Source organism: Elephantulus edwardii, unplaced genomic scaffold (genome assembly GCF_000299155.1).
Source record: "Elephantulus edwardii isolate Elephantulus edwardi_28Jun2011 unplaced genomic scaffold, EleEdw1.0 scaffold00241, whole genome shotgun sequence".
Taxonomy (NCBI): Eukaryota; Metazoa; Chordata; class Mammalia; order Macroscelidea; family Macroscelididae; genus Elephantulus; species Elephantulus edwardii.
Genome location: NW_006399991.1, coordinates 774,872 through 779,865, shown reverse-complemented (window position 1 = coordinate 779,865; position 4,994 = coordinate 774,872). Strand labels below are relative to the sequence as shown.

General features: G+C 45.5%; 1 protein-coding gene across 1 annotated transcript in view; it reads left to right on the top strand.

The window, feature by feature from the left end:
* The first annotated feature begins 320 nt into the window (after positions 1–320).
* Positions 321–4,994, top strand: part of BUB1 (BUB1 mitotic checkpoint serine/threonine kinase) — a 75,537-nt gene continuing 70,863 nt past the window's right edge. Inside the window, exon 1 of the mRNA XM_006898945.1 lies at positions 321–346. Coding sequence (XP_006899007.1) covers positions 321–346 — 26 coding nt within the window. The remainder of the gene's footprint in view (positions 347–4,994) is intronic.

The window sequence follows — 4,994 nt, the reverse complement described above, 5'->3', positions numbered from 1 at the left end:
ACACACACACACAGACACACACACGCGCGCGCGCGCGGGGTCGGCTTCCACCTGAGCCCAGCAGGTGACGCCAGGTCAATTCACCTTGGAGAGAAGGAAGGAGAGCACCCCCACCCCCACCCCCACACCCCGCTTATCGGTGCGGGGCGGGGACTTGGTTTCCCGGCAACGGGCCGGCTCATTGGCCGGCCCCTCTGCTGGAAAGCCAATGGCCAAACACGCTGTAACGCTCGCAGCGCAGACTGCGGCTGCGCAAGAGGTTTAAATTGCCGGCGCGGTTGTCTTGAGGGCCCGCTGCTGATTTCAGTAATCCTCTCCCAATGGAGGACGCGGAAAATGTCTATCAGTAAGTCTGTGGGTGGGGTGGGAGCGGAGCAGAGTCACGAGCCGGGATGCGGGCGTCCGGGAAGCTGGAGCCACTTGGATTCCGGCCTGGTTATCTGCAGGTCCCCTCCAAAGCCTGCCTTCCCCTACTCCCATGGGCGCATTTCCTTGGATTTGGTGTTGATCCCATATTAACCCAGCACCCACCCCACGTCTGCAGAGCGTTCCTCGAGGCCCTGTGACCCTCCTTCGCCCCAGAGGGGCCGCAACCGCAGTGACAGTTAAGGGCAGGCACCATTGACCAAGCTTCCTGTTGTTATGTGTCGTGGAGTCCAGGTGATTCATAGCGACCCTGTGTACAACAGCCCTAAACTCTGCTCTGTCCTGTGTCAATCGCACCGTCTCTGACACACCCACACCTAGTCACTAAATCAATCCACTTCATAGAGGGCCTTCCTCTCTTGAGCTGACCAAGTTTGCTGAACTCTTTATTTATTCTTTGTAAGAAACCCCGTCTGGGCAGATAGCCAGTGTTTAGGGAAATGGCTCAGGTAACAAGTCAAACTACAGGAGTGGTAAGAGCGGCCCGTGGCCGGCTGAGCCCTTTGCTGCGGTGCGCAGGGCGGAAGAAAGCGGGGCCTGCACTCCATTCTGCTCGTTATTTTACGTTTACTTTTTTTTGTCAGTTTTACAAATTAGGGGACTTAGCCTATGTTTCAAAAGAATGTAAAGCATTTCTATCAAATGTGTCTGATAGAAAGTAAGGCGGGTTCACTTCCTCCTGGTTGAGGTGCTTCCAGATGAGAGGCCCCTGTCTTTCACCTGTGTTGGCCAGGGCGCAAGTGCTGCTCTAGTGCTGAGGTTCCAGCTGAGCTGGAGGCAGGATGGAGGCCGAAGCAGGTATGGAGGAGGAGGAAGGGATGGAGGAGGGGGGGGAGGGGAGAAGGAGGAGGCAGGGATCCGTGTTCTCTGCAGCACCCACTATCATTTTGGTGGTCAGCTTGCTATCAGTGGCCCTGGAGGAGACTGAGGATTCCGCTGTGCGTTAGCGGTGTCCTCTTTATGGACTATGCCCCTCCAGCTGGCACCAGCTCGGACCAGTCAACCCAATGGTTAAACCCAACCCAACCAGTTGGGTGGATTGGTGACAGCCAGCAACAGGATAAATCTTACTGTCTTTGGAATCAGAAATCTGAGATTTAGATGCAGGCAAAACAAAGATGGTATTGCTTTGCGGATTTCAGTTTAGACAACAGGCTGATAATCTCTTTTAAGAAAAAGAAATGTGGAAATCAGTTATTGCTGATTTTGTTGTTAGGCGCTGTGAGTTGCTTGTGACTCATAGCGACCCTACATACAATAGCCCTATACCCTGCTGATTTGATTTTATTTTAACTTTCTCCTGTAAAAGTGGCCTCCACCCTGGCAGTGATTGGGAGGACTACGGTCCACATGGTACGCCACATGGGATGAGGTTCCCATCTGTTGTTGAAATCGAGTAGCTGTGGTTTTTAGCACCTAACAGCTGCTAACTGCCCAGTGGACACTGATTCATAGCTCCTGCAGGTTTGCACAGGCTGAGATTGAAACAGGAAGAGATTGCACATCTAACAGCTCATAGGCAGAGCCATGTGGCCTTGGGGCTAGTACACAGCTCCTCCAGTCTAGGCCACCAGAGTTCCCCAGTGACAGCAGTAGCAGGAACATTTGCTTTAATGACTGATGTTTTAATATTAACTTGGTACATGTTTGGGCTGATATACTACAGAGTTTTTAGTGGGTGTTTTTGTTTTTAGTACTAGAACATGAAATGTTTTCTCTTGTCATATTTACTATACATATTTCCTGGGAAAGATTTTGATGTGAAGATTTGTCCCTCAGCAGTGAGGCATGAGAGGATATTAAAAAGTTACAATTAATTAATAATTAGTCTGCTTGGTTTATTTGTTAAGTTATTAAAAGAAAATAATACACTTACAGGGAGCTTTGGTGAATTAGTGGATAAGGAGGCTGCACTGCTCACAGGCAGATGGTCAGAGCCACCAGTTGCTCTGCGGAAGGAGGATTGACAGTCTCTTTCCATATGATGTATAGTCTTGTAAAACTGCTAGAGGGTTAATCTTGAGTAACTTACAACAGCAGTGAGGAGGTTTTTGTTAGTACTTACCAGCAATAAGAAGGAGGGAGGAAAGGGGAAGTTGTTTAAAGAGAACTATGTTTCTGTTATTTATGGTGATAGAAGATCTGGCAATGGATATTGATATGGTTGTGCATGATAAATGTCATTAGTGTCACTAAACTAGATGGATGAAAAATCTTGAATTGACAAATGTGACACAAAAACCTATTTTAAAACAAAATTTAAGAACCTGTAACCAGTGCCCACAGTTGCTCTGTTTCCAGTGGTGGTTCAGATAGTGCCCTCTAGACTGCAGATCTTTACTGGAGAAGGTTCTCCATCGTCTGCACTAGCAGGCAGATCCAGTATGACACCAGGGTTCCCTAAGCCCTGTTCAGTTCTCAATTTTTCTTCTGCTGTGCCTGGCCACTCAGCCTTCACCCTTTCCTGGTTTAGCATACCACTTTGTTCTGTTCCTGGAACAAGGTCAGGTCATTGTGCCCTTAAGACCTTTGTTCTTGATGTTCTTTCTGCCTCCTTCATTTCTCTTTAGGGAGCTGCATAGTCTAAGGTTATACTCAGATGCTACACTCTCAGAAGTAGACCCTCCCTGGCCATCCTGCCTAAAATAAATACCTTTCATACTTATCTTCTTTCTTATTTTTTGTAAACACTTGTTATCTAACATTATATATTTCATTGTTTACCCACTATCATGTAAACACCCATGGAAAGTTTTGTTTTGTTGACTTGATGACTTTTTTTTACCCTGTAGCCCAGTAGATAGAGATAGGGAACAAGCAAAAGTCCATAGTTGTGCTGTGAGCCACTAGGCCACATAGTGGCCACCAATGGTTCCATTCCGTAAGCAGCTTCATGGGAAAAACATAGGTAGTCTCCTTCCACTAAGATTTACTGCCCTGGAAATTCACTGGACTCAACTTGTCAGCAAAGAAAAAGAGAGAGAGAGTGTGTGTGTGTGTGTGTGTGTGTGTGTGTGTTTGTATTTGTATTATAGTGAAGCAGCAGCTGAGTTTTGAGCATTACTGTCTTTGATGTGTTCTTCCCCAAGAACTCTGCATCTTTTCTATCCAGGAGTCTTAAATGTCTTTTCCAAGACAAAAATCTTGTCCCTTTGACAAGGATCTAAATCAATGCCATGCTTGTTCAACCGATAGGAGGAGCAGAAAGAGCAAGCTTTTGACAGTTGTTGTTTGTTGTTATGCGACCCATAGTGACTCTATGCACAGCAGCTCTGACCCCTTCCCTCCCTGCCCTGAGCCAGTTTCACTAATTCTGGCACACCAACACCCATTTTCCCAGTTAGTATTTTAATCCATCTCATCTGGGATCTTTCTCTCCTGCACTGTTCCTTCCAAGCATGATGTCCTTCTCTAAGGACCTGTCTCTCCTGGCCTTGTGCCCAAACTATGTGAGATGGAGATTCAAATCCTAGCCTCCAAGGAGAGATTTGGTTTCACCCTCTACAAGACAGACCTATTTTCTTGTCAGTCAATGGTATGTTCAAGACTATTCTCCAGCACCACAATTTGAAGGCATTGATTCTTCTTCTGTCATCCTTAGTCATTTTCCATCTTGGATTAGGCACACCTTACTCTCTAGACATCAGTGCTTTTCAACATTCTGGAGAGGTCCCTAACAACAGATATTCACAATGTAATTCGTCTTTTGATTTCCTGACTGTTGGTGTTAAGAGTGTTAATTGTGGAGCTGAGCAAGCTGTAATTGCTAACAACCTCAATCTCTTCTTTATCTATCATGGTGCTATCAATTGACCCAGTGGTGAGAGTCTTTGTCTTCTTGATGTTGAACTTGAATCCATATTGAAGACTGTAGTAAGTGCTTCAGGTCTTCTTCAGTTTCAGCAAGCAGGGTTGTGCCATCTGCATATCGTTTTGACAGTACCCTCTCATAATGGTGATAGAAACTTGGAACATCAGTGAGAGGACACTCTGGAGGGGAGAGCCCACTTCAAGCTGAGAACCTCTCCCATCTGAGTCACTGAGTCCTAGGCCTAACCTCAGGAACTCCGCCTCTTTTCTTCTGCTGGGAAAACACTCAACATTTCTGCATCCATGCTACCTTAAATTTTTATGTAGCATTTGAGTTGATTTTTAAGATTTCCAATTTCAAGGTATATAAAATCAGATATATCCTTTTTTTGAGGAACTGTATTACAGTAATCAGGAATTCAAAGACTAATTGCATTGGAGAAGTCTGTTGTCAGAGACCTCTCCAGAGTGCTAAGGAGCAATGATGTCATTCTAGAGACTAAGGTGCATCTGATCCAGGCCATGGTCTTTGCAATTACATGCTGTGCATCAGAGAGCTGGACAGTGACTAGGAATGACAGAAGAAGAATTGATGCTTTTTAAAAATGTTTTATTTTATTAATTTTAATGAACATTTACAGAGATTCTAGATTTCCATTCATTCTTTGTTGAACTATTTTCTCTAACCCCCCTTCTTTCCTCTTTCCCCCCCCTTGAAAGTTTGTTTTAATTGTCCCATTGCCACAGTTCTTGTCAAA